The sequence below is a fragment of the Amblyraja radiata genome, chromosome 1 (genome assembly GCF_010909765.2).
Source record: "Amblyraja radiata isolate CabotCenter1 chromosome 1, sAmbRad1.1.pri, whole genome shotgun sequence".
In the NCBI taxonomy this organism is placed as follows: Eukaryota; Metazoa; Chordata; class Chondrichthyes; order Rajiformes; family Rajidae; genus Amblyraja; species Amblyraja radiata.
Window position 1 is genome coordinate 46,513,888 of NC_045956.1, and position 27,841 is coordinate 46,541,728.

Here is a 27,841-nt window from a genome sequence, read left to right on the forward strand (position 1 = left end):
CTGAAAGGAGGAGAAATGTCATTCAATGATTCTGTATGCTTTGTTTTGCATGTAACCCGGTAAAATCACACAGTAGACCTCATCTAGGCAGTACATAAGAGCCACCACGTTTCTGATGCTGACAATATTACAAGACGTTTCATCTTCAGTTACAAACAGTTTCATCATCTGCTCGCAGCCATGAATCAGGCCTGCTGTTATACCAAGCAGCAGGTAGCTGCCCGCTGGTTTCATCCTTTGTTCTCGATGGCACCCTTGCTGGGTCTCCTCTTTGTTCTCGGCAGCTCCCTGAATCACAGGGTAATGGGTCTTTAAAATACTCTTACCCTGAAAACGGTGGAAGCTCCGCTGTTATGTTCATTCGCAACAGACATCAACAGATTTCTGATATTAAGCAAACCAAGGAATGTGGGGACCACGAGAATTGTTCAACGGTGCTTTATTGTCACGTTCAAATGCACAGGGAAATTACTTTCTTAAAAACAGTCCAGTAGAGTATTGCAATGCCTAAGCATGATCCCCTGATTAGCAAAGTGTACTGGAATAGTTCACTGAGCCTGCATGCAAGAAGCGCCATGTTTTGATGCAATTTTCATAGTCTAGTCTGTGCTCTAGTTCTTATGAGCGGTGCATGATCCAGGCAAACCTCAAGCATGTTGCAGGCCTCCTGAGCCATGGGGAAAATTAGCCACGAACTTGCTGAATGACAAAACAGGCTCAATACACCATATGGCATACCGCTGATTGCAATTCTAATGTTATGTTCTTTTAAGCATCATCCCACAGTTTTATTGATGGAGCTGAAAACGGGTTTATCGCAAAAATTAGATACGCTTAATAAGAGTCTGCTCTAATACTTGAACTAAAATAACAACTTCAAGAAAGAGCTAAACTGTACTATGTACAAGAGTCATTGGTGTGCACTCATTAAAGCATCATTGTAACAGTAATAAACTATTTTAGAGTGCACACATACACTTTGCATCTATAAAACTAATTAATTTGAATTGCCTACTTAAAGAGTGCCAAATAGATGTAATTAGTGGAATCTTGCTAATAAAGCATTATGTTGACCTGGGAGCTTGGCTTCAAGCACCGTTTATTTAAACCAGTATGAACCTGGCAGTATTTTAATTAGCATAGGTATAACAACTGTAAATGCTTTAATTGATTTTGCTCGATTGGCTGACAATGGACCAGCAGCTCTGCTAAAACCTGAGCAATAGGTAAGAAACTTGCCACATAATGTTTCTAGAATCTAGGCCAGTATCTCAAAAGTGGGCCACTGACTTTGAAAAGACCAATTCAGTGGATGGCTCGATTGTAATCATGTATACTCTTTCCGCTGACTGGTTAACGTGCAACAAAAGCTTTTGTAGCTTGCTAACCAACACATTTGGTTGTTGGTTTTGTATCAAAAAACCTGACTAAAAATTAAATTGAGTTAATACTCCTGATCTATACCTAAGAGTTTTGTGACATCAAAGAGTGAGCTTTGTTACATACACCATGTGCAATTGAAGCCATACAGAATTGGAAGTTGACAAGAATTCACAGAGCCCTGTTAATAAATGTTGTTGCTATGGTACTTCCTTTGTTTTCAAATCTCATTTGTTCTTGGGATGTGGATGTTATTGGCAATGCTGGCATTTATTGTCCACACCTAATTGCCCGACCAGGGGACACGTTAAAAGATGACCACATTGCTAAGTTTGGAGTTGAGTGATGAGCAAGGATGGCAGATCTTCATACGTGAAGCACATTAGCAAGGCAGGTGGACTTTTGCAACAATCCATGGTTGCCCTTGCTGATATCATTCTGGACAGTACACTTTCCTTTGGCCCCCACATCAGCAATATCACACACTCTGCATACTTTCATCTCCGCAACATCTCCAGACTCCGCCCCTCCCTCTCCAAAGACAATACAAAAGTCCTCATCCACGCTCTGGTCACATCCCGCATCGATTACTGCAACGCCCTCCTCACTTGCACCTCCAATAAACTTCTTCATTGCCTCCAATGCATTCAGAACTCTGCAGCCCGGATCGTCACCCGCACCAGATCATCGGACCACATCACACCCATCCTCACTCAGCTCCACTGGCTCCCTGTGCACCACCGGATTTACTACAAGATTTTACTGCTGTCCTTCAAAGCCCTACACCACCTTGCTCCCCAATACCTCTCTGACCTGCTGCTACCATACACTCCTTCCCGGTCACTTCGTTCCTCCTCAGCTGCAATTTTAACTGTCCCCACATTTAGACTCAGCACCATGGGTGCCAGAGCCTTCAGCTGCTCTGCCCCACGTCTCTGGAACACTCTCCCACCTCCCATCCGTCACCTGGACACTATCGATCAATTCAAATCACAACTCAAAACACACCTGTTTAGATTAGCATACCCGACACAACTTCCACCATGTTCACCCTGATTTTAATGACTTAAAATGTTTTGTGTATTTTTTTGTTTTTTTTTGTTTTTGTTTTTAATCAACTTGATTTTAATATTGATAAATGTATTGTGATTTTATGTCCTGTAAGGTGTCCTTGGGTGTCCAGAAAGGCACCAGCAAATAAAATGCATTATTATTATTATTATTATTATTATTATTATTATTATTATTATTATTATTATTATTATTATTATTATCATAGTGTCATTAAAATTCCAGATTTATTTAATAACAGTAAAGATCTGATAATCCGGCACCATTTGGACTTTGATGCTGGACCAGCAGATATTTTAGGCCATTTTGTTACTGCCCCATTTAGTTGAAAGTGAGCTCCAATGAATTTCAAGGGAATGTGCGAAACAGGACTCTGGTGATTTGAGAGGGAATGTGGAAAACAGTGCTCCGGTGACTTAAGGGGAGAATTGGAAACAGGGTGTTTGAGAGCTTAAAGGGAGCCTTTGAAACGAGCTCCTGGTGAGTTTAAAGGAACCATGGGAAACTGGGCCCTGATGAAGCAGATCCTGAATCAATGGGATTTCTGATTAACTGAGTTTCAACTGTGCATGAATTCAAATCCGGCAGGTTACGTTGGGATTTAGACTAAGTGGGACCCGTTGGTTCCCAGTCACACGGGAGGCCTGGTCCCCCAACGCAACCCATTCCCCAACATAATATTCCACCACTCACCCGTCCCCCAATGCAACCCGTCCTCCAACTCAATATTGCACCACTCACGCCTTTGCCCCCAACTGCGTAGGCACGGTTCATTTCCCCATATCCCCCATATCCCCCAGCACTCCCCGTCCTCTTCACCCTCCCTCTTCTTTCCCCTCTCCTCCTCCCCTCCCCCAAACACACCCTCACCTCTCCCTCCCTCTCCTTTCCCCTACCCCCAATCACTCCCTCCCTCCCTCCCTCCATAACTCCTCTCCCCTCCCTACCCCCTCCTATCCCTCTATTCCTCACTCCTTACCTCCCCTTATCTTACCCCCCCACTATCCCTCCTGACCTCCACCACTTTTCCCCTCTTCCTCCCTATCCCCTCCTCTCCCTCAATCCCCCCCATTCTCCCTCCTCACCTCCCCAGGACCTTTCCCCTCTCCTCCTCCCCTCCCCCAAATTTTCCCTCACCTCTCCCTCCCTCTCCTTTCCCCTACCCTCGGTCACTCCCTCCCTCCATCCATAAAAAGCAGCATCTGCAGTTCCTTCCTCCACAGGTCATTCATTGTTAGCCGTGGTTTAGATCCCGTTGACTTGACGATTGGACCAGTTTGCATTGTGTGTGTATGTGTGTGTGTTACTCAAACTCCGTGCAAACTGCTAGGCCATCCTGCAACCCGACCCTCCCTCCCTCTGCCCACTCCGGCTCAGCCGCTATCGGCCCGTCCTGTCCGACCCCCCTCTGCTGCCACTCAGCCCGTCCCTGCCCTGCCTGCCTGCTCACGGCTGCCGCCGGGCCACAGGAGGAGGTGGTGGGGAGGGGGGGGGGGATGGAGTCGGTGTTCGTCACGGTGGTCACCACGAGTTTCGATGAGCAGGTGGAGAAGATTTCCTCTGAGAAGGCCATGAGGGTGAGTTACCCCAATGGCGGCAGCGGAGGAGAAGGACCCGAAGGGACGGGTAGACGGGACCGCCATTGCCGCAGAGGGCGGGTGGGGGAGAGGGGTGAGTGATGAGGGAGAGAGAGACGGGACCAGGGCCGTCACTGGGCCACCACTGAACCCACCTACGGCCGCTGCCGGTGGTGGGGAAGACGGTAGACAAGTTACTGTGAGGAGGGGAGAGAGGAGTTTGTGAGTGAGGCGGGACAGGCCGCCGCTGGTGGGGCAGGAAGGGGCGTCGCCATCCTGGCCGTGGCATTGACTGACAGGAAAATAAACCAATCTGCGTGGTGCTGACTGAAGGAATCTGCACATGCGCATTTTTAAAGATATTTAAACCTCGATAACTTTTACAATATACCATGGATCGGAACTAAACTTATTGCACCTACAGCACAGGAGAACGGTGAGTAACCTGGCGAAAATTGTAGTGCTATCACGTACTGCAAATCAAAAAACCACGCAAACCGGAAGAGCACAAGATAAAAGTTTTAGTTACGTATAGATTGTCAAAGACATTCTGGTCAAGTAAAGCGTAAAACAATCACTGCTGTGCCATTACAGTGGTGGATTTAAAGATGGCATTGGAGCTGTGTCTGGTTACATAGTCACGAGTGTAGAGAGAGTGGAGCAAGGGAGTGAGCATACAGCCTTGAGATGCTCCAGTGCAGATGGTCAGTGAGGAGCAAGTGTTGTTGCCAATTATGTCCCTTATGCCGGTGACCATTCTTGAATAATGTTGCCACTGATCAATGCATTAGGGAAGGATTTATGTTGCAGGACCTGCATCCATTAGTAACAGATGCATTCCCAACAGGCTGCTATGGGAGGTAAGGCAAGGGATTACTTGGGCTCTGATAGAGATTTTCTTTTGGGCAAGCGCCAGATGACTGGAGGTCAGAAAACGTAGCATTTATATAGCAATGTTACAAAATTTTGAGATTTTAAAAATCAAGTCTGCAATTTATTCCACCAGATAAAGCATAAAAAGAAGTGTAATTTGACACCTAATTCACTTTCATATCTCAAGTATTAAAAAAGTTATGGCCTTTCATACTCGGAAATTAGCATCTTGTTCCCTATTGATTTTCTATGGACATAACAAAAAAGCTGTGATAGTGGACAGTCAAAAGCCCATAACTTTCTTAAAAATTAAGAGAACTGAATGAAATTTTCAGTTATCATAGATTGAAGCATTCTGAAACAAATATAAAACAATCTTACTTGGATGACCTGAAATTAAAGCATATAATTAGTTAGTTACCCAATTGTTGCTAATTCCAAACTTCAATTACTAGATCTAAACATCTTTCCATTTCTTAAGAAAAGATTAACATTTTTAAATAGCCTAAGTGTCCAAATAACATTCACAAAGAATTCACAATAAAACATGATTTTTAAATCTCATTTACATTCATTTATAGGCCAAATGGAAGGAATTTAGTGTTCAATTGCTGTAAATTAATGGCCATTTAAATCTGCTTTCGAGTGGGATCCTGTGGAACGCGCTGGTTTAGAACTTTCCCATTGCGGTAGATTTGTGCCCCAAATGCCCAGAAAAATATTGCAGGATTTAATGGGCCCCAAATTAGCTACTCGCAACATAAAACTTTGTATAAAGGGATCTTAAGAAGCCCTTTTTAATGTAAAAATAAACAACCTACCTTCCGTTGTCCCCTGTATAAGATCCGGCCCGTTGTCGGCGGTTGCGGGTTTAGAGGTTAATTTTTAACTTACTATAATAATTAAATGAACCCGTTAAAAGTAGAAATAGCTCCAGCGAAAGAATCTCCCAGTGATTTTTCGTCACCAACTAACTAGGCTGAACAAGCTCGATTTGAACAGCCTAGGGAAAATCGCGTTTTAAACCCGCCCCCCTCTAAATGGCGCCAAAATCGCACACACGGGCTGGGACAGATCTGCAGCGACGCTTAAGGTAGGTTTTGCAACATACCTAATTTATATAAATGGTGTTGACCCTATTACCTGAATAGGGTATCAACTGACATGTCAAACAAAAGACTCTAAACCAATGTGTGGTACAGTTTAATCTTTATAAGCATTTGAGTTACTTAAACATGCAAACAACTGACATAGTGACTTCTCATTTGATTTACTGTTCCTGCTCATCACTTCTCACACTAAATACAGCAGCACGGTGACGCAGCGCTCGAGTTGCGCCCTTACAGTGCCAGGGACTCGGGTTTGATCCTGACTACGGGTGCCGTCTGTACAGAGTTTGTACGTTCGCGCTGTGACCATGTGGATTTTCTCTGAGATCTTCGGTTCCTCCCACATTCCAAAGATGTACAGGTTTGTAGGTTAATTGGCCTGGTATAAATGTAAATTGTCCCTAGTGTGTGTAAGGTAGCATTAATGTGCTATCACAGGTCGGTGCGGACATGGTGGGCCAAAGGGTCTGTTTCTGTGCTGTATCTCTAAACTAAACTAAAAAACTAAACCTCAAGACTCATATGATTTAGTCCGTATGAATGAATTGACGAGAATCACTTTGCTTGTGGGGAGTAGCCTACGTTGAGCTTCGAACTCAGGGGCTTGTGATGGCTGTTCCTGGGTTATCAATGCCGATGTTGTGGACAGTCTTTTTTATCCTTCAATTCTTCTAAAGGAAGCCTTTGTTCTAAACAAGGATCTCACGACTCTGAAGTCCATCATTTGAAGTTGTCATTCATCCAAGGGCAGAATAAATCAAACACTTCTTTGTCTCTTATCAGGCTAGAGAGTTGTTAATTATGTTGCCTCTTCATATTTTTCTTTTTATTGTATATCCCTTTGCATAATGGCAGTTCCCAAGCATCTTATCTTCTCGAGGAAACTGTCTGAACTTATCTTCAGCTATGTTCCCGTCAAATGTCAATCACGTGACTGTTTTCACCATGTTTCTTTGGTTTCATGGTCCCAGTATTTCTCTCTGTCTCTCTCGATCGCATTATCCTCCCAAAGCCTGTCGGGATACTTGCCATCAAGTCTCCGGCTGCAATGTCATACCTATATTTAAGAAGGGCTGCAAGATAGGTCAGGTAATTGCTGGACTATAGAGTCCAATCAGTTGGAAGTTATTGGAAAAAAATTCTGAAGGCCAGAATTAATCTCTTCTTGGAAAGACAGGAAGTAATTAAAGATAATGAACAGTGTTTTATTAGGGGGAGAATCTGTTCAAATTGGTTGAATTTGTTGAAGAGGTAACAAAATCCAAGGTTCTTTTCTTCCTCAATGTCCGCAGTGGGTTAGAGATGCCTCAGGCCCATTATGGAAGAAGTGTACAGAAGATTGATAACAGAGGGGAGAAGTTGTTCCTCAATCTGGTGGGGCACGTTTTCAAGCATTTGTAGCTTTTTACCCGATGGGAGCAAGCAGAAGTCAGAATGGCTGGGATGGCTTAAGTCTTTGATTTTGTTGGCTTCTTTTAGGAGGCATTATGGAGTGTAGATGGAGTCAATGGTGAGGAGTCTGCTCTGCATCACGTGCTTGGCTGCATCTACAAATCTTTGCAATTTATTTTGGTTTTGGGCAAAGCTGGTCTCAAACCAACCCAACTATTTTTTATATGATGCATCTGTACAAGTTTCTAAGAGTCATTGGAGACGTGCCGTATTTCGTCAGTTCCCCTCCTCCTCCCCCACTCCTCCTCCTTCCCCCTCCCCCTTCTCTCCTCCCCCTCCCCCCCCCATACCATCTCCACCCCCTCCAAGTGCTCGCTGGTGCACCTTGCGAGTCGGAGTGGCGTCAGAACCAGGGATCTAAATGGGCGGGAAGACAGTGTGAGCCGGGGATGGGTCGGCAGGTCCGTTCGCTGAATCCAACATCTGTTATAAGGGGTCTTAAAGCCAGGGTTTACAGACACACGACTGTAAAGAGGGCTTGCCACTCGCATTACCTCCTGTGGCCACTCGGGGAATTTCAACTGAGCACCTCAGAATTTTGTCCAGATTATAGGGGTTTGCAGACCCTGGTGTTCCGGTGTTGCCGGAAAATCTGTGCTCAAACTGTGTACCAGCATCTGCAGTTGCCTGTGTATACATTCGTTTTTGAATATTTGGCAATGCCAGAGACATTCAGTGGTTCAATGGTATTTTGTTGTCACATGTACCTAGGCACAGTGAGATCCATTTCTTGCATGCACTTCAGTAAAAATCTTGCTAGACGTTGGCACAATTATATTCAAGCACAAGAGCAAGAATAGTCGATTACACTGAAGCAGTACATAGGAGTAGCAACATTTCTGGTGCTATCTTGTATCATTCAAGTTCAGACTTGTTAAAAACTATAGTCTTAACTTGGTCCTTTGTCCGAGCGGTGGCACTGGGTTGTAGTTGGCCTGGACAATGTTACCAATGTCCTTCACCGCTGCTGTGCCGCTGCAGGCCGTGTCCAAACTGCGCACTTGGCCACAGCGCCTGATCCAATCAAGCCCAACGCTGCTGTAGGGCCTCCACTAGCTCAGTCCACCAACACTTAGATCTGGGCACATCGACCTACGAACACGCCAACCCGCACCTGACACGGCCACCGCTCAGCCTCTGTGCCCCGGGGCACCTCCTGCAGCTGACCTCTGAGCACCCAGAGTGTCTGTGAGGTCTCAGGAGGTAAACCCCCAACCCGCTCACCAGCACCGTTCCTCTCCTTCATCCACCGTCGCCACCATCTTGAAGGTATCTTCTTGCTTGAATGATCTTGCTTGAAGATATTTGATTCGGTAAAACAGGCTGACCAAACGATGTGCTTGCATCTCAGTAATATCTTTCATGACCAACTAAGTGTGAATACATGTTCCTTCTTTATTGGCCCTGGACCTGGTAATACCACATCCGCTCCAGGTCTTCAACAGCATTCGGTCTCTGTAACAGCAACGACAGCTGCTGTACTCTGGGGAGTGTTGCCGTAACCAGCTATGACCGTAATTTTGTCGTGCAATGCAGTGAGCTTGAACATGCAGCGGGGATCTTGCAGTTGGGAAATCCATTTCAGGTAGCCTGTAACTCAGCAGCCCTCTGCCTTTCTTGGTTTTAATTATCTGTGCGTGACTGAACTGTGGGAGAAGGCAAGAGAATGGGGTTGAGAGGGAACAATAGATCAGCCATGATCAAATGGCGGAGCAGACTCGATGGACCGAATGGCTTAATTCTGCTCCTATGTCTTATGGTCTTATACAATGACAACTGAATTTTACAGTTCCTAATCACCTTACCTTTTTAATACATTTTTGTAGATTTTTGTGCCTCTTGGATCTTTTTCTTAAGTTGCTAAAAGTGACTAAAAATCGTTTCTAAATGTGATGCCTCCTTTCTGTTTTGACTAATAGCTATGGCGCATAATCTTCATATTACCCTGCACATAATAGAGCTGGCCGCATCAATTGACTGAAGTGGGGTGTGGGAAATTGGCTTGCGATGAGAGACTCATTCCACAAAATCAGCAGTGCCGGTGATGTTATTGGACAAGAGGAGGAGCCAGACGACTCAAGGGGATGTTTTGCGGAAGCCTTGAGTAGTATTGACATTGCAAATGCATGTTTTCAACTCCAGAGTTTTCAGTCCGAATCGAGCAGCACCAAAGCAAGGACGATAAAGACAGAGCAGAAGATTTTTGCACTGAGATTTGCAGCCAGAGAAAATCCGTAGTTTTCTTCCATCACTTGGTTATGCATAAGATATAAATTGCTTTTTGCATCTTCCTTGTATTAATGCAGGGTAAACAGCGTCTCAATAATAGAGACATTGCAAAGTATTGCACGCGTTAAGATGGAATATTTATTGGTAGTTCTGTATTTTTCCTGTTTCATCTGCTTGTGTGCTTTGGTTTGTCTGTATTTCTCCGGCTGCCAAGAAATGACTTACAAGCACGAAGGTAAGATTATGCTTCCAGCAAATGAGGATGTGTTTGTTTCATTGAGTAAAATGAGATGCAGTTGTTGATCAGAGTGTGAAACAGCATCTTCTGGTGTATTGTAGACAGATAGGCGCAAAATGCTGCGATCCTCTCTCTTCTGGGCTGTTCTTCATTTTAAATAGAAATGGTTCTTTTGGAGGATAGTCAGATAAAAATACTGTTCTGAATTAGTATGTATTTGAAATAACACTTTCTATTTGTTATGTTGTTTCTTGTGTTAAGTGAAGTACCAACAGTTTGTGTTTCCTTTGCTGAAACATGAAGTAAAAATGAATTGAAAATACAAAAAAGCAATATAATCACAGAAGAGGAAACACCTTGAAACTGACAAATGGAAATTAGCTTTTTCATCGTGTTTGAAATGAATGCAAATCCCATGTGACATGTACGGCATTTGAATTTAAGACCATCAGAGAATGTAAATGATTCTTTAAAAGAAATTGCATCTCATTGAACTTTGCTGATGTGCTCAGAAGTGCTAATCTTGTCTGAAATTGACTAGTAATATCACAGCGCTGAATGATTGATGTACGGTTGAGGGGAAGAAAAAGGATATAATGAACGGCATTGCTTGTGGACTGGGTAGTTTCAGTGCACTCATTCACATATTCCATGCAACTTTTTACGGTAGACACAAAATGCTGGAGTAACTCAGCAGGACAGGCAGCATCTCTGGAGAGAAGGAATGGGTGACGTTTCAGGTCGAGACCCTTCAGGGGAGTGGGCGGGACAGAGATAGAATGTAGTCGGAGACAGTAAGACTGGTGGGAGAACTGGGGAGGGGATGGAGAGGGAAAGCAAGGGCTATCTGAAGTTAGAGAATTCAATGTTCATACCGCTGGGGTGTAAACGACCCAAACAAAATATGAGGTGCTGTTCCTCTAATTTGCTCTGGGCATCACTCTGACAATGGAGGAGCCCCAGGACAGAAAGGTCAGATTGGGAATTGGAGGGGGAGTTGAAAAGCTCTTTTTATGGATGGGTTTAAGCAACAACTGGAAAAATGATTATTCCCGTAGGTGATTGTGCTTGTCTGGGGAGCTGCTCTCTGAGGTCAGATAGACTTGCAAGTAAATCTCACGTTAACATACATCTAAGAGTTCTGTCAGTTGCTAAATTCCATCCGGACAGCTGGGAGCTGTATTATTTAACAGCTCTCCTCTGGCTACCGATGTGAACTATGTAGGAAATGCATAATTAGTCTTTGAATTTTGGGTACAAAGAACTGGATTTATGTATTTTGGCAAATTGCATAACGTTTAATTATTAAAGCAGTCTGTGCACTGGTACCTTGACTGAGAGCATTAGAAATGAATCCGAGACCTAAATTTAATCTCCCAGTGATTCTATGAGTGTTGCTACTGTCAGCCTCAGCTCAGAGTTTGGAACAACTGGTGTTCTAGAACAAGTCTGTACATCAAGGCAGCCTTTTGCTTTTGACATGTAGACCTATTCTGGTTTTGATCCAGCAGATGTGATTCCTTTTGCCTGCTTGCTGTCGAAGTCCAATGTGGAGCAAGTTTAGTTACCAACAGGTATTATTGCCCAGCATATTCTTGCTATTGACTTTTCAGATAATTCACTTCTGGTGCAGAAATTTAGGAGCATCATAAATCAGGTATGCTTAACCTCCAAATGTGCCTAATCTCATGAGTGGAATCTCTAAAACCTAAAATGGCAATATAACTCTCATTGCTGATGTGTGAAATTAGAGGTCTGGTATCGAAGTAGGCTTTAGACTTTAGAGATACAGCGCAGCAACAGGTCCTTTGGCCCAGCGAGTCTCCGCACAGACAGCATCCATAGTCGGGATCGAACCTGAGTTTCTGGTGTTGTAAGGCAGCAACTCTACCGCTGTGCCACTGATGCACCTAGAATAGTATGGATAGGATGCCGCCCAGGATTAGATAAGGATAGAGGTTTATAGTTTACCCCATGCTCTTCGACTTGAAAACACTTAATACTGACATTAGCATCTCCATCTTTAGTAGTAACATCTCTGAACTCGATTCTAAAAACCCAAACCTCAGTCTGTACCCAAACCTCGATATTGGTATTGAGTATTGGTTTATTATTGTCACATGTACCAAGATACAGTGAACATATTTTAGTTTTGCGTATTATCCAGGCAGATCATACCATAAGGAGTACAATCATACCAAACATGAGTATAAAAGGCAGTGAAAAAAGAGAAAGGTGAGAATTTAGTGTTTCAACTACAGATAAGTGCAGATAAATATATATTATTCTGATTTCCAAAAAGCTACAATTAGATTAATGATGATCAAAATATTACATCAGTTTGTAAAAATGTCTCGTTGAAAGGATGTACAAAATCATTAATCAAAAAGATATTTAAGCAGTCAAAATCATTAAGTCTTATTTGTTATATCATCATATAATTCTTGTTTCATACATGGCTCGCTTGCCAATAGTATTATCATCAACATCAACACACTGACAGTAAACCAGTTCACTTATAAATAATCCTATGTAATCTATAAATGTTTTTTTTAATTGCAAGATAAATGTAGGAAGTAAATAGAATGCGATGTGATAATGTGCTGTGTTACATATGAATAATGATCTGTGAAGCCCTAGTTAATGAACTTATTGAACATTCTTGCCTCCCTTTCTATTTTCTCTCAAGATATCACTTTGTAAAAGATCCTTAGATCTCCTCTGAAGAAAAAAACTTATGGCACCAGTGAATTGTGGAGAATAGAACTGAGATTTCAGTTATCCTCTGTGTTTTAATTCCCTAAACTCATCACTGTGCTAAATCATAGCTACATGATGCAGCATACGATTGTTTTCTTTGTTTTGCTTCATCAGTTTTCCCTGCCCGCTCTTGTCTCATCCCTAGCTGTCTCTTCACTGACGTGTGCCTTTAACATATGGCTGTTCACACTTCAATGTTTCTCATCTTGAATCTGTCTGTCAATTCTATCTTTGTTCCACAAAAATGATTATTGAACTGATGTCTGTTACACGTTGGAGATAGAAATTAAACAGCATGAAATGTTGTTTTGTTATGCAGAAATAAAGGAGCTTTGATATCTAAGGAGTGAGTTAAGATTTTCTTCAATTTTATATAAGCAGTCTATCATGTGGCTTCCTCATTAAATTCAATCTTTGCATTTTAGGCCATTCAAATAATTTGGATGATTAACAATTTCTGATTATAGTCAAAATGGATTGTTAGAATCACTATCACAGTTCAAAGGTTCAAAGGTTCAAAGGTTCAAAGGTTCAAAGGTTATGTTATTGGTCACATACACCTAGGTGTAGTGAAATGCTTCTTGCCATGCAGCACATAAGTTAGAGTCAGCCAACAGTGTTAGTTGGCTGACTATTTCTGATGTACCCTGGAGTTTAGAAGGATGAGAGGAGATCTTATTGAAACATATAAGATTATTAAGGGTTTGGACACGCTAAAGGCAGGAAACATGTTCCTGATGTTGGGGGAGTCCAGAACCAGGGGCCACAGTTTAAGAATAAGGGGTAAGCCATTTAGAACGGAGACGAGGAAACACTTCTTCACACAGAGAGTTGTGAATCTGTGGAATTCTCTGCCTCAGAGGGTGGTGGAGGCCGGTTCTCTGGATACTTTCAAGAGAGAACTGGGGCTCTTAAAGATAGCGGAGTCAGGGGATATGGGGAGAAGGCAGGAATGGGGTACTGATTAGGGATGATCAGCCATGATCACATTGAATGGCGGTGCTGGCTCGAAGGGCCGAATGGCCTACTCCTGCACCTATTGTCTATTGCCTATTGTTTATTGATAAGATTGGACTCCTGACAGCTTGCTTTGAATTTGTTGTCGTCTGGAAAACGTGATTAAACAAATGTTTGCCTCTCCAGCTTTAATCTAATTGAAGTCAAAAACCTGCTAATTATATCCAAGCCCAATCAAAGTCTAGTCAAAGAAATAGCTCAATTATTTTTAAATTGTCTTTTTTTCCTACATGGTTTCAGGTCTATTGTTGAATCTACTTTTTGTACTTTACCCGATTGAGGAGCTTTGTGTTGTTTAAATTTGTCAGTTTGAATTTTTCACTAACATACATTTGGTGGGAAATTAGAATATTTTTGCAAAGGGATAGATTTTCTTTTTGCCTTTTCTAATTTTGAAAATAATTAAGTTCTGATGTAGCTCTAAATCGTAATGGTGTTGCTTCCACTTTAGTCAGCTACAATATACCATTTGCCATATAAGTAAGTTTCAGGAGATTTATGGGAGAAACCACAGCCAGTATTCACATTAATTATTGTTGATGTGGCTCCAAAACCCTTTGAGCAGGTTGGCAAAATCCCAATAGCGAAGCTAATGTGGTTTGTATGGTTATTGGAACCCATGAGAGCACTTAACATAATTGAGCATGTAACATAATCCTGTTGGTGTTTGTTTGTTGCCTAGTTTAATGTAGAACTTTTATTTTCTGATATTACCACCACCATGGAAACTATATTTGATTTCATACTTTTCAATTTTTTGATGGGAAAATTTAGCAGTTTTACTGTGTGTCGGTGTGCTTTCGTTCTGATTGATTATTTGGTGTTTGTTTCTTTTTCTTTCTTGACATTAGCTAAAATAATAAATCGCTTTTGGTCTGAAAGGAGTTCATAGAGTAATTATTGCTTGTAGTATGGTCTCCCGAGGTAAAATTAGAAAGCCAGATTTATGCATCCTGTCATAAATATTATATAAACACTATTTCATTCTTTTGCTTCAAGGTACACATAATTTTCCATGGTACATGGGAAATAAAATGGAATCCAACTATCCGCAGTTACCACTTTACCTTCTTGCTCACAGAATAAAATAAGTGACTTTGTGCAGATAATATGTAAAGCAAAGGAAATCTAGTGCTTTGCACACTCCAAAAGTGACCTGTTTAGTCAGTACCTTCAACAGTTTTGGCATGAAATGGAATCATGATTGCAATCTTTCTTGTTCCAGTTGCGAATCATGTCTTCCGTTATTTTTCACCACACTCTGTTGGAGGAAGCAAAGAAACCACTGTTCATGCCTTCCTGATAAGATTGTATCACAGTCAACAGAGATGACATTGGAAACAAATTCACTATTCATAGGTCCCAAGAATTATTATGTTACAGAAGTGAGATGAGGTTTTCAGTGATTCATGAATGTTCTCCAAGTGGAAAGAATCTCCACTGACGTCTGGGAATTCCTGGCCAATTACTGTTCAAAATGGAGCACCTCGTTTTCATTGCTCCAGTAACTGTGCCAGAACCAGGGGACACAGTTTAAGAATAAGGAGTAAGCCATTTAGAACGGAGACGAGGAAACACTTTTTCTCACAGAGAGTGGTGAGTCTGTAGAATTCTCTGCCTCGGAGGGCAGTGGAGGCAGGTTCTCTGGATGCTTTCAAGAGAGAGCTAGATAGGGCTCTTAAAAATAGGGGATATGGGGAGAAGGCAGGAACGGGGTACTGATTGGGGATGATCAGCCATGATCACATTGAATGGTGGTGCTTGCTCGAAGGGCCGAATGGCCTACTCCTGCACCTATTGTCTATTGTGCCCTCCAGTGGCACAGTGTGTTATCCAAAGGACAGACGCACTGCAACACTTTGCCAAGTTTATTGCTACAATTTATTGCCAGCCCTGAAACCACAGACTTGGAGAAGCACAGGAGCAGTGGGGTATGAGAGCTCCATCACTCCAAGTTTCCTCACGTCATGCACAGTGTGATCCCTATTTGAACAGGCTGGGTCTTCCTTTATTGCTCGGTCAAAATTCTACAATATCCTACCCAATAAGTTGTGAGGGCTCCATCACCAGAGGGTCTGCAGTGGGTCAAGAAGGAGATGTACCATTACATTTTTAGGATAATAGGCATTTAGCTGTGTTGCCTCTATCCTAGGATCCAATGATTAGGAATGTCAAATGGTATTACTGGAGAGATTTCTGGACTCTTGTTTCCATTAAAAAATGTTGTACAATTTAAAGTACAATATGTTGTCTATGATATATAATGAAGGGCATAAGTAAATTTGACCATATGATCGGTTGGACAAACTTGGATTGTTTTCTGTGGAACACCAAAGGTTGAGGGGAGATCTGATAGATGTATATATATTTCAGAGAGGCATAGATTTATATGAAAGTTAGAACTTTTATCACCAAAGTGGAAATGTCAAAGGGCAGTGGAGGCAGTGGAGGATAGCATTAAGGTGAGAGTGCCAAAGCCTAAAGGAAATGTACAAGAGTAAGATTTCTACACAGAGGGCAGTGGATGCTTGGAAAAGCGCTGCCAGAGGTGGTGGTGGTGGCAGATACGATAATGGCGTTCAAGAGGCTTTTAGATAGGCACATGGATAAGTAAGGATGGGATATGTATCATGTGCAGGCAGATGAGATTAGTTTATCTTGACATTATGATTGGCACAAACATTGTGGGCCACAAATCATTGTGTGTCTGTCCTCCTTCAAACTGTTGGGCTTGTTTTGGGACAGGGCAGAAGGCTGAAGATGAATCAGGGCGGCAGAGGGAATGGAGAATTCAAGTGGAAATGTATGCATCATGATAGCACATAAATGGAGGGGTTCCCTGCCACAGAAGGCAGTGGAGGCCAATTCACTGAATATATTCAAGAGAGAGTTGGATATAGCTCTTAGGGCTAACGGAATCAAGGGAAATGAGGAGAAAGCAGTAATGAGGTACAGATTCTGGATTTATCAGCCATGATCATATTGAATGGCTGTCCTGGCTCGAAGGGCCGAATGGCCTAGTCCTGCACCTATTTTCTTTAGTTCAAAGGGCTTGTTCCTTTGCTGAATTTTCTGTAAAATGTTCAAAGCCTTTGAGAGACTATAATCGTATACATTCTTATGACATACTGTACAATCAGCTCTTTCAAAATATATGAAATTGGTTTCAATTTTTCTTGCAACTCAAATATAATCCTTTCTTTGAGATGCGACAGATTTAAATGCTTTGCGTATAACAAGAGAACATTTTACTATAAAATAGACACAAAATGCTGGCGTAACTCATGAGTCAGGCAGCATCTCTGGAGGATTTACAGTGGATAGGTGATAATTTTGGCTGACTCCTTTTTTGGTTGGGTCCTTTTTTAAGAGTAATTGTAGTGGGGGGTGAAAGCTGAAAGAGAGGGAGGGGGTTGGACAAAGCCAGACAAGTGAGAGGTGGACACAGGTGAGGGGGTTTTGTTTGGCAGATGGGTAGACAAAGGCTGGATGTTGAGAAGCCAAAAAGTTGTCAGATAAAGAGAGAAGAATCGTGAAATAAGAAGCCAGAGGAAGTAATGTAGATGGTAGGTGGCAGGGGAAGAGGAAATGGGGGTGGGATGGTGGGAAATCTGGGTGCGCATTCAGGTGGAGCGCAGGGAAGAGAGGGGGAAGAAATAGGTGGGAGTGATGTGGTTGGTTAATTAGCTAAAATTGGAGAATTCAATGTTCATACCATTGAGCTGTAAGCTAAGTTTTCAGGAATTAATCAAATAAAACTAATATGTAGTAAATTTGGTTGAAGAGCATAACAATATTTCTAGCGTTATAGCATCTCAGCCTTCATATGATGTTTTTGTAGGTACCTGACAATACTGCGGTAAAAGTTCCATTGCACTCTGGTACCAATCTGTATACAAGAAGTCAAGCATAACATTTGATTAATGCGAAGGACAACTTCATTGTTGCCTTAATCAGCCTCAGTTGCCCAGGTTATAAAGTACAGTTCGCAGCTGGGAATGACTTGCTAAAATTATTTCTGATGCCCTTCATAAGGATGGCTTTATCACTCTGTCCTTGCCCTACTCACTGTCCAGAAAATTGGTTGATCCTTTCAGATCTCTGCCCGTCTTGCACTGAACCAGTCAGTAGAAAGCCTAAAAACCAAAGATGCTTTTCATGAGTTTCTACACTTTCTCTGCCCATTGGCATGAGCCTACGGAATTTCTGAGGCATTTGGAGCAACAATACCAGAAAATGTGATGGGATATTTTGTGTGCAGTGTAACTCGCATCTATTCTGCATCTTCAGTCTATTTAGGATTAAGTTAAAGACTGAAATATACTTTCAATGAGAAATCTCTTGTAAAGCGATTGGCACTTTCATGGTCAATGTTAGTGAATTTAAAGTTAGGTAAGTTTTAAAGCTCTTGGCCTCTGCAAAATTTGAAAGGTAATGTAACCATTATACCACAACACTTGTCACCTTTTTTAAAAGGACATCCTGAAATAGACTGTTCAAAGAGGTCACTTTCATTTTTGTGGGGTGTGAAACACATTTGGTGCTTCCCCTCTGTCATGTTCTATCATGACAACATTTTTTCCCCCCTGATCAAATGACAAAGGTTGTACCTGAGCTAAATATTGAATCACAGTATCTAATTTTGGTTTAAACCAGCATCTGCAGTTCCTTCCTAGACATTGAAACATGACTTACTCTGCAATGCATTGAAATTGAGTTGGGAGCGCAATGGAGAGTTGAAGGAGGGTCTGACAAAATTAGTGAAGTTCGGCAGCACCTTGGGAATGAATAAACTTTTATCTGTGTTTTATTCCCTTCTCTTTCAGAGGCATGTTGTAGAGACATTTTTTGGATTTGATGAAGAATCAGTAGATTCAGAAACCTCCTCATTAGCTTCGTGTACAACTGATAGAACACCAGCAACTCCGGAAGAAGACCTGGACGACGTGAGTGATTTTACTTTATATGTTCAGCAATCCAACTGAGCTCTGAATGGATATTGAAATGCATCAAACAATAATGATGGTTGAATGTAGACCTATAAAGCTTTTCCTAATAGATTTGACTTTATTTATTTATAATGAAGTGGAGATACAACTTGGCTAACAAACAATGGATCTCTCGTGACATTGGTACTTGTTTAAAAGAAATATAATTGAAAATACTGAAATAAGGGTGCAGATTCGTGGAAATGCACAAGATGTGGGAGCATCTGAAAACACTGCTGAACTCTGCCCTAAATAGACATCTGCTGGCAAATATTCTGTACTGCTGGGAATATCTTTTCTAAAATGTTCTTTCTTTTTTCCCTGACATTTCCGTCAGCAGATACAGTAGAAAGCTGAGCAAGATGTTAAACTGCATGAGTTTACTGATACCAATAAGTCTACTGATTTAATAATAATAATAATAATAATTAAGCCTCCGCTACTCTTGGGCCTCAGGTGCCTCAGGAAGGCCGTCAGCATCCATAAAGACTCCTCACCCTTGTAATGGACTGTTCGAACTCCTACCTTCCGGCGAACGTTACAAGGCCTTCTACGCCCGCACCTCCAGACTCAGGAACAGCTTCATCCCCAGAGCCATAGCTACTCTGAACCGGCCCTGCTCGGTGCCCCCCCCCCCCCCCTGAACTGTCTCCCTCGGATGGTCACGTCGCACAGACACTTTTGCACTTTAGACTGTTTTGACTGTTTTACTGTTCTTTTTATGAACAATGTTCTCAGGGTATCTAAATCTAAATTTTATTAGTTATTTAAGTTATGACATCGGATGGAAGCTGCATACCCAAATTTCGTTGCACATATGTGCAATGACAATAAAATATATTATTATTATTATTATTATTATTAGATGATTCCAGATATCCACTCTCCCCCCCCCTCCAACAGCAAAAACTTCTACAGATTTAAGTTGCAAAAGTCTGTCATATTTTGGAGTCAAGTCCCCTTGTCCCTGACTCTCCCTCTCATGAAAACATCTCAATGTTAACCCCGTCGAGCTTGTTTTTATTTGAATATGGTCACTCCTCATTCTTCCAAAGGAATAAAGAACCATATTGTCTCACAATCCTCTCATTCCAGGGATTAGTCTGATGAATCTCCTTTGGACTCCAATGTTCTTTTTTAGGTAAGGGGACCAGAACTGTGCACAGTATTTCAGATGTGGCCTCGCCATCACTCTGTACAATTGTATCGAAAGCTTTGCATAGTCTGACTCTTCGAGAAGCTCCCATGCCCGTGCTGACCAGAGGTTTACTTCGTTCTTGTCCCGATGGTGCTAGCTTAGTTAGCGAGTCAGTTTAGTTTATTGTCACGTGTACCGAGGTACAGTGAAAAGATTTTATTGCAAAAGTTTAGTGCAAGGTAAAGCCCGATCAAGGATAGTCTGAGGGTTACCAAAGAGGTAGAGAGTAGTTCAGCACTGTGGTAGGATGATTCAATTGCCTGATAACAGCTGGGAAGAAACTGTCTCTGAATCTGGAGGTGTGCATTTTCACACTTCTATACCTTTTGCCTAATGGGAGAGGGGAGAAAAGGGAGAGGCATAGGATGTCTAGTGTACTCTGCTTACCTTTTCACTTTTCCTTGGCTGGCCATATCACTCAGGACATCAGGTGGTGCTTTCCTAAGTGGATGGATAATTTTTTGACATAGCTGTTTAAATCTGGAGAGAGCCTGACAATCAGAACAGCAGTGAAGTGATTAGGTTGTCTAATTAACAAGTGATTGGCCTCTTGTGCTGGATGTAGGGACAGTAGCAGTTGTGAGTGTAATTATGAATGTGAGAACATGTGTTACTATTACTGAGGGTCCAATTTGGAATCACTGATGTGAATAATTTACCTGCTCTGCTCTAGACAAGGGGAGAATTGGTTCATTATTATTGCTGCTGTGCACTGCTACAGTGTCTTCAATCTCCTGTTCTGCTTGCCACACGTTGGGTCAATCAACTTCTATCGTGGATCATCATCATGTAATGCCTGCTAAATAGTAATCTCTAGGTATTCATTTTACATACTTTTGTAGTTTACTAGATTGAAGGATAAGATGTATATATATGGAAAGGCGGGCTCATTAGGGATGGTCAGCGTGGATTTGTGTATGGGAGCGTGTCTCACTGATTTGATTGAATATTTTGAAGAGGTAATCAAGATGATTAATGAAGGACGGGCCATAGGCTACGTGGAGTTCAGAAAGGCCTTTTATAATGTCCCGCATTATAGGCTGCTCTGGAAGGTTCAATCACATTGGCAACAGGGAAAACTAGCAAACTGGATACAGAATTAGCTTAAGGGTAGGAAACAGAGGGTGGTGATGGAATGTTGTTTGTCGGATGGGAGGCCTGTGTCTAGTGTTGTGCCTCAACGATTACTGCTGGGCCCATTGCTGTTTGTCATCCAGACCAATGATTTGGGTGAGAATGTACAAGGCACGATTAGTAAGTTTGTAGATGATATGTGAAGATGGTTATCAAAAATTACAGCAGGATCTTAATCAGCTAGGCATGTTGGCTGAGTAATGGCTAATGGAGTTTAATTCACATGAGCGATGTGTTGCATTTTTGGAAACCAAACTATGCCAGGACCTTCACAGTGAATGATAGAGCCCTGGGGTTTATTGTAGTCTGAGGGATCAAAAAATAGTCTCCTAAGAGTGGTATTGCAGATAGTGTGGTGAAGATTACCTTTGGCATGCTGTCCTACAGTCAATTGAGTATAGAAGTTAGGACATTATGTTATATTTGTACAAGTCGTTGATGAGGCCGCACTTGCAGTATTGTCTTTATTTTTGTCCACCCTGCTGTAGAAAAGATAACAGTAAGATGGAAAAAGTTCATTTACGAGGATCTTGCCAGGACTCAAGAGCCTGAGCTACAGGGAGAGGTTTAGCAGGGTCAAACTTTATTCCTTGGAGCGCAGGAGGCTGAGCAGCGATCTTATAGAAATTATGAAATCATGAGAGGAATAGATAGGCTGCAGAAACAGAGTATTTTTCCCAGGGTTATCAAAGCGAGAATTAGAGGGGATAGGTTTAATGTGAGAGGTGAAATATGTAATAGGAACCTGAGGGTCATTTATTTACCCCACACTGATGGTGGTGGGTATATGGACTAAGCTGTTAGAGCAAGTAGTGGAGGCAGGGACTATAACAACATTTGAAAGACATTTGGACAGGTACATGGATAGGAAAGGTTTAGGTCCAGTTGTGGACACATGGAACTAGCTCGGATGGAGATTCTTGGATGGCATTGATTAGTTGGGCAAAGGACATGTTTCCATGCTGTATAACTCTCTGGCTCTGAGTCTAATGCAGGTAGAAATGAGACACATGCACACAAAGCAAATGAGAATGAGCCCAATGTGACAAGGTGTGATGACAAATTCAAAAATAAGTAGTCAAAAGTGTCAGCGAAAAATAAAATAATTGTGTCATTTGTTTACTAGGAGCATGGGACTACAGACACAATGGCCCAGTGAATCGGTTAACTAGGGTTCAATGGAAGACTTTGACTTGAATCATGGGGCTAATGGTTGTGTTGAGGGCAAATTTAGAAAGTTAATGAAAATGGATAAGGTATTCTGCAGAGTAGCAAAATTAGTTTTGATAACCAGAGTCTGTCAGGAAAGGAAACATCATGCAAAGTGATCAAAGTAGGAAATTGCATATTCCTGGTAAGTCAGAAGAGCTTAGTTGACATGAAAAGATCTGCTCAATGCAAGATCAGATGGCTCATTGCTGGCAGAAGGTCTGGGTTATTGGAACATATTTTTGGAAGAGGCCTACCGTGCATCTTCACTACCACTTTGCACATCTGACACTTGTTGCCAAGAATGAGGAGAGTCAGATTAACGTGAAGAACCTTCAAGATCTATCGATGGATTCCATGGAGTGCAGGACCTTTTGAAACTCTCACTAAAATGATTTCCTGACTGAAAAATGAAAGAAAGGTTATTGGAATATCATTCAGTTTTAGAAAACCATTACAATTAAAGTGGAGGGATTCAGGTGAGAAGGGCTTTCTTCCAATTTACGTGTATTTACATTTTATATATTGGGCTGAAGTACAGCTGCTACTAGAACACCTGGATAAGAGAGACATCTATGTCAGACGACATAGACGACAGCTCTGCCTTTAATAACATCCAAGCTTATTGCCAAACTAGGGAGACTTGCTGTCAGGAGTCATCTCTGCAACTGGATCTTTGACTTCCTGACCAATTTGTCTCCAATAAGTGAGAATAGGGGACAAATAATCCTCCATGATAATCCTCAACACGGGGGCTCCACAAGGATGTGTTCGCAGTCCCTTCTTTACTCTTTGTACACCCACGACTGTGCAGCAATGTACAAATTTTCAAATTTGCTGACGACACCACCATTGTGGGCCAGATATCAAATAATGATGAGACGGAGCAGAGGAAGGAGATTTTGAACCTCATGTCCTGGCATTGAGACAACAACCTTTCTCTCAATGTCAGTAAGACAAAGGAGATAGTAATCGACTTCAGGAAGCGAAGCTGTACACATACCCCAGTTTGCATTGATGCTGCTGATGTGGAGATGGTTGAAAACTTCAAATTCCTAGGCACCAACAACTTCTCCTGGACCACTCCATATTGAAGCAACGACCAAGAAAGCACGCCAACACCTATACTTCCTTAGAAGGCTTAGGAAGTTTGGCATGTCCCCTACAACTCCCACCAAGTTCTACAGATGCATCATAGAAAGCATTTTATCAGGATGCATCACAGCATCACACCAACCTCCCTTCTATTGACTCAATTTACACTTCACGCTGCCTCGGCAAGGCCAGCAGCATAATCAAGGACGAGTCGCACCCTGGCCACTCCCTCTTCTCCCCTCTCCCATCAGGCAAAAGGTATAGAAGTGTGAAATGCACACCACCAGATTTGGGGACAATTTCTTCCCAGTTGTTATCAGGCAACTGAATCATCCTACCACAACCACAGAGCAGTGCTGAACGACTATCTACTTCTTCAGTGACCCTTGATCGGACTTTGCTGGCTTTACCTTGCACTGAACATTATTCCATTATCAGTTATCTTTACACTGTAAATGGATCAATTGTAATCATGTATTATCTTTCTGCTGACTGGTTAGCACAGAACAAAAAAGCGTTGCACTGTACCTCGGTACATGTGACAATAAACTAAACTGAACTATCTGTGCGGAGTTTGCATGTTCTTCCTGTGACTGCGTGGGGTTTGTCCGGGTCTCCCACATTCCAAAGACGTGCAGGTTTATAGGTTCATTTGTTTCTGTAAATTGCCCCTCATGCGTCGGACATGAAACTAGTGCACGGGTGATCATTGGTCAGTGTGGACTTGGTGGGCCAAAGGTCCTGTTTCCACACTGTATCTCTAAACCACACTAAACAGGGGAAAGAAAGCGATACATGTTAGTTCTCAGTAGGGGAGAAGGTGGGAGAGGAATGTGTGGAATAAAGGGTAGTCCGTGATAGAGAGAGTCGGTGATTAATGGGCGCAGTTAGCAGCAGGTTAATCTTCTTGGTCTGCGCAGTGTGTTGGAGGATCTGTCTGGCAGAATAAACCTGTACGAGCTGGATGAGAAATGTTGAGCCAACATGATGTAAAGACCAATTAATCTAAGTAGCAGCTAATTTTTCTCCTTTCCTATTTTTATTTCAGATTTCCAGCATCTACAGAATTTTTTTAAATTTTCACTTACGCGAGGTGTTTTTGTTCGATTGCCAAGTTGTATTTGATTTTCATTATTAATTGACAACCATTGCACACATTTCCTCCTTTTTTTAAAAGGTCCTAAACAGAGAAGAGTCCGAACTGAGATTCCGCCAGCTTACTCGAGAGTATCAGGCTCTGCAGAGAGCTTACGCACTGCTTCAGGAACACGTCGGTGGGACACTGGATGTGGAGAGAGAAACACGGGTAGGTGACAGAGGCAGTGCAAATCTAGCGTGGGGTTGTTTGTCAAAATCTTCTCTGTTCCTCGGTTTATCTTTCCTGGGCGTAACATGGTACTTGGGGGTGGCGCGGTGGCATAGCAGGAGTGGTACAGTGACACAGCTGGTAGAGCTGCTGCCTCACAGTGCCGGAGTCCCAGGTTTGATCCTGACAACAGGTGCTGTCCCTGTGACCGCATGGGTTTCCTTCCACATCCCAAAGATGTGCGGGTCTGTAGGTTAATTGGCCTCTAAATTGCATCGAGTGTGTAGAGAGTGGATGCAAAAGTGGGATGACATAGAACTGGTGTGAATGGGTTATCGATGGTTGGTGTGGACTTGGTCTGAAGAAACGGTCTCGACCCAAAACGTCACCCATTCCTTCTCTCCAGAGATGCTGCCTGTACCGCCGCTGAGTTACTTCAGCTTTTTGTGTCTATCTCTGGTGTGGACTTGGTGGGCAAAAGGACCTGTTTCCATGCTGCATCTTCCAATCAATTCAATCAATCAAGCAGTACATTTTAGATATGTTGCATCATTCAAATGCAGGCAGCACGGTGGCGCAATGGTAGAGCTGCTGCCTTACATCGCCAGAGACCCGGGTTTGAACCTGACCACGGTGCAGTCTGTATGGAGTTTGTACGTTCTCCCCATGACCGCATGCGTTTTCTCTGAGTTTTCCGGTTTCCTCCCGCATGCCAAAGACGTACAGGCTTGTAGGATAGTGCTAGTGTACAGGGTCGCTAGTTAGGGTGGCCTGGATGGGCCAAAGGGTCTGTTTCCGAGCTGCATCTCTAAACTAAATTAAACTAAATCACTCAGCATACAGGTACGAATAAATCCTTACAACTTGCACCTATTTTGAACACGAGTTGACAAAAAATGAAGTGCTCGTTCCAAGATGCCCTCTTCTAAAACCAAATCCAGCAATATTCCTTGCAGGAACAAATCTACCCTAAGTAATAAAAAAATTCACAAACCTCTACCAGGTTACCCCTTAACCTCCTTTTTTCCAGGAAAAACAAGCCCAGATAATATAATCTCCCTCTTTAGCAAAAGGTACGACACTAACACGGAAGGCTGATTGCCTGATGTTCTTGAATGTGAAGGAGGAATACAGTTGTCACATTTTATGATAGTTACAAATGTGTCAAAATTGTGTTTAAAAAGTCTGTGTGATAAAAATGTATTCTCTATGTGCTAAAGCTGTGGTGTAGTGAGGTACCTGTGCTGACCCATGCTTCTGAAATTCAGTTCTATTAATATGTGAAATATTAGAAACACAGTTCCTCTTGCAAACATTGCTGCAACATGCATTCAGCTCGTAAAACAGAGTTCTCCCTTTTGTGTTTCATATTGCCAATGTATGCAGTTTCCTAAAATATTAATGTGGAATGATAACAGCTTTCTGAAGCAAATTAATTATCTTGTAGTTAATTATCTTGTAGTTGTTGCGTGTCTATTAATGGAATGCAAATTACTCATAGGTTGTTTTCTATATTAAATGATGGAAGGTTACAGCAGGCTTGCAGAGAAAATCGTCCCAATGATTGAGAAGTCAGCAACAAATGGTGTCACTTTTGAAATGGTGCAAAGGGGGGTTAGGAGAAACTTGTGTTAGTTGAGAAGTATGGAGTATCTTTTGAGCAAGTAAAGCCATAGCATTCTCCAGAGGAAGAGTAAAGGGGGCAACTGGGCTTATTATTGCTGCAGTATGGAATAAGGATCATCGACACTTGAGCAAATGGACGCATTTCATGCTGTAAATTCTATAAAATGTTCTTTTTTAAAAATATATATATATTTTTTTTTTTTTTAATTATTTTTATTAGAAGCAATTGTACAAGAATAAAACATTCGGCATGTGAAATTATACAATTATTGTACAGCTTCAATTGTGACCTTTTAACCTGAAAATGAGAGAAAAGAAGAGAGAGAGAACAAGAGAGGGAAAAAGTGAAAAGATAGGACCCCTAGACTACCAAAGTAGTGTGGCCAAAGAGTGAATAAAGATATAAGAGAGGAAAAAGAAAAAAAGAAAAAAGTGGAGATATACCTGCCCCTCGTCCCCCCGCCCACCTCACCCAACCCATAATTGGATTTAAATCCAAATTTGTGTTGCGCCATACTATCCTTGTAAGAATTCGGTAAAGGCTGTCCATGTCTTGAAAAATGGATCTGGTTTTTCTGCCAAGACAAGCCTAATATTTTCCAAATGTAGTGTCTCGGACATGTTTGTAATCCACATCTTTACAGTAGGGACTGATGTGTGTTTACAAAATTTAAGTATTAGTTTTTTCGCCGTTATCAGGCCATAGTTAAGGAAACATCTTTGAAATAATGTTAGCTCAGAACAGGCTTCTGACGCACCTAGAGTAATCAATTCTGTGTACCTTGAGTAATCAATTCTATAAAGTGTTCAATTGTGTTTTGACAGACGCGTGAACAACTCCAAGCCGAGCTCCTCCGCTGTCAAGCTAAAATTGAAGATTTGGAAAAGTTGCTTGCCGAGAAAGGACAGGTAAAAGGCTTTGAGCAATTCCGTGTGGAAATGGCAATAATTCTATTGTGCACTGGCATTCTTAGCTTACTTTTCATGAACAGCTGCTCTTAACTTGCTTGTAGACTTTATGAAAGTTAATGTGGCCAACCTTCTTATCAGTAAACACAACTTTAACTTTCCCAAATAATTAAAAGGTCATTTACACACAATTTGACTGTGGTATGCAAACAGCACAACTAAACAATGCGTTAGACAATGAATTGTACAAAGTAAACTAAGACTTTTGTGTTAATTTATGATTAAATTAAAGCTCTGTCATTGCTTTGCTCCCCTAGTTTATAAATGCAAAACTATCCTTTTGTTTGTGAGATCTTACCTGGGCTCTTGAATGGCTGTGGGGAGCTGTTTGACCATTGAAGGTTTATTGCTTAATGTTGAGATGTCAGTGTGGGACTCGTGCTCTGATATTTGTTCAGGTTAGTTTTAAAGCTGTGGAATTAAATTACTTTATTTTGATCTTCCTGTCAACCCCAATACTGAATAGGGTGACACAGTTGCAATGTTTGTTGTGCTGTTACCTTGCTTGTTTATTGACCCATGTTCAATCCTGACCTCGGGCACTGTCTGTGGGGAGTTTGCTCATTTTCCCTGTGACCGCATGGATTTCCCCATGGACGCCCTGGTTTTC

At 42.0% G+C, this 27,841-nt stretch overlaps 1 protein-coding gene across 2 annotated transcripts in view; it reads left to right on the forward strand.

Moving 5' to 3' along the window:
* Positions 1-27,841, forward strand: part of jakmip1 (janus kinase and microtubule interacting protein 1) — a 334,448-nt gene that overhangs the window by 226,704 nt on the left and 79,903 nt on the right. For both annotated transcript variants that reach the window (XM_033021201.1, XM_033021210.1), the window contains exons 10-12: positions 18,533-18,652; positions 24,508-24,636; positions 27,088-27,171. In XM_033021201.1, coding sequence (XP_032877092.1) covers positions 18,533-18,652; positions 24,508-24,636; positions 27,088-27,171 — 333 coding nt within the window. The remainder of the gene's footprint in view (positions 1-18,532; positions 18,653-24,507; positions 24,637-27,087; positions 27,172-27,841) is intronic.